Source organism: Peromyscus californicus, unplaced genomic scaffold, assembly GCF_007827085.1.
Source record: "Peromyscus californicus insignis strain IS unplaced genomic scaffold, ASM782708v3 Scaffold_8__1_contigs__length_139910024, whole genome shotgun sequence".
NCBI classification, from domain to species: domain Eukaryota; kingdom Metazoa; phylum Chordata; class Mammalia; order Rodentia; family Cricetidae; genus Peromyscus; species Peromyscus californicus.
This window is the reverse complement of record NW_026294606.1, coordinates 92,675,449-92,677,185: the sequence shown is the minus strand read 5'-3', so window position 1 is coordinate 92,677,185 and position 1,737 is coordinate 92,675,449. Positions and strand designations below refer to the sequence as shown.

At 47.2% G+C, this 1,737-nt stretch overlaps 1 protein-coding gene across 1 annotated transcript; it reads left to right on the top strand.

The window, feature by feature from the left end:
* Window positions 1–446: 446 nt before the first annotated feature.
* Window positions 447–1,064, top strand: LOC128104556 (60S ribosomal protein L12-like). The gene is made up of 2 exons (XM_052729503.1): window positions 447–509; window positions 604–1,064. The coding sequence occupies exons 1-2, from the start codon at window positions 447–449 to the stop codon at window positions 1,015–1,017; spliced, it is 477 nt and encodes a 158-aa protein (XP_052585463.1). The 3' UTR covers window positions 1,018–1,064.
* The last annotated feature ends 673 nt before the right edge of the window (window positions 1,065–1,737 follow it).

Sequence of the window (1,737 nt, the reverse complement as noted above, 5' to 3'; positions counted from 1 at the left end):
AGCAATTCTCTGCCTCTGAGGTGACATCATACAGTGTGTGTGTGAGTGTGAGCGTGTGTGCGTGCACACAGAACTGGAGGAGCAGAAAAAACGGGAGTTAAGGACACTGGCTGCTGCCCTTCACTCTCATTCTTGAAGTCCAGTCTCAGATCATGTCAAGACACAGTTGAGCTCCCCCGGCAGTTTCTACAGGTGCCGGGGGAAAAGGGGTGCTGCAAAGGAGCTAGAATGGCTGCAAACAGCCTTTCTATTACATCTCCATTGGTGCTCTGTGTCCTTCCTACAGACAGTGGGCAGAGCTTGCAAAGCCCCTTGCTTCTGTTCCCTAACGCTCGCTGGGTTAAGAGTTTTAACTCGCTTTTCGGCTTTCGGCTCGGAGGAGGCTACGGTGCAGCTTTCTTCGGTCGTCCTGATTCCGGGTTCATCCGACACCAGCCGCCTCCACCATGCCGCCCAAGTTCCACCCCAACGAGATCAAAGTCATGTACTTGAGGTGCACCGGAGGTGAGGTCGGCGCCCCGTCCGCCTTGGCCCCCAAGATCGGCCCCCTGGGTCTGTCTCTAAAAAAAGTTGGTGGCCCCCTGGGTCTGTCTCTAAAAAAAGTTGGTGATACCCTGTCTCGAAAAACCAAAAAAAAAAAAAGTTGGTGATGACATTGCCAAGGCAACCGGAGACTGGAAAGGCCGGAGGATCACAGTGAAGCTGACCCTCCAGAACAGACAGGCCCAGATTGAGGTGGTACCCTCTGCCTCTGCCCTGATCATCAAATCCCTCAAGGAGCCACCAAGAGACAGAAAGAAGCAGAAGAACATTAAACACAGTGGAAACATCACTTTCGACGAGATCGTCAACATTGCCCGGCAGATGCGACACCGGTCTTTAGCCAGAGAACTTTCTGGAACTATTAAAGAGATCCTGGGTACTGCACAGTCTGTGGACTGCAATGTGGACGGGCGCCATCCTCATGACATCATTGACGACATCAACAGTGGTGTGGTGGAATGCCCAGCTAGTTAAGAAGCAACAACAGAGAATATTTCAATAAAAGACCATCTGTCTGAAAAAAAAAAGAGTTTTAACTCTGAGTTGAGTTTACAAAGAGAACAGAACAGTGCTGGGCTTCAGAGCCTTAATCCTAGTGTTTGAATCACAGCTTTATTCTGATTGTGTCAGAGTTGGTGCATCACTCAACCTCTGGGTGTCTCAGTTTCCAAATCTATAAAACGGGCTCAGAGAATTAATGGGTGTCAAGTATAATCCTAGTGGTTAATTACAGCTTTAATCGGTGCCAAGCATGCTGCATGGTTCTGATTCTTTAATACATCCTTTCAGTCTGAAGAAATGGCCATCGGGATCTTGTTTTATTGACCACGAGGTCATGTGGTTCATCAGGAATGTGAAACAGAAGGAGCGGCGCCGAGGCATGAATAAACAACAGAGGAATGGCTTTAGAGTTCTGGTTTCTGATCTTTTGGAACCCAAGCTCAAAGTTAAACTGAGATGTAGACCCAGTATTAATGTTGGTAATGAATTTTAGAACAAGGGGAAAAGGTACACCTTTAATTGGATTTTGCAGCACAATTTAGAATACATTTTGTACAAAATATATTCATGGATGATAAGCTTTATTCCAGTCTCTGCGTAGACAGGAGTGTATGCTGCATAATGGAAGGTTGTTCAGGAAGGTTAGCACTTGTGTCTCAGACGATGGAACTAGGTCCTTGCTTTTAGGATGTT

Excerpts from the sequence above, each read along its gene's own strand:
- LOC128104556 (XM_052729503.1), top strand. The coding sequence starts at position 447 with ATGCCGCCCAAGTTCCACCCCAACGAGATCAAAGTCATGTACTTGAGG. Across the intron at positions 510-603 it reads TGAGGTGCACCGGAGGTGAG|TTGGTGATACCCTGTCTCGA; the intron begins GTCGGCGCCCCG and ends CTCTAAAAAAAG.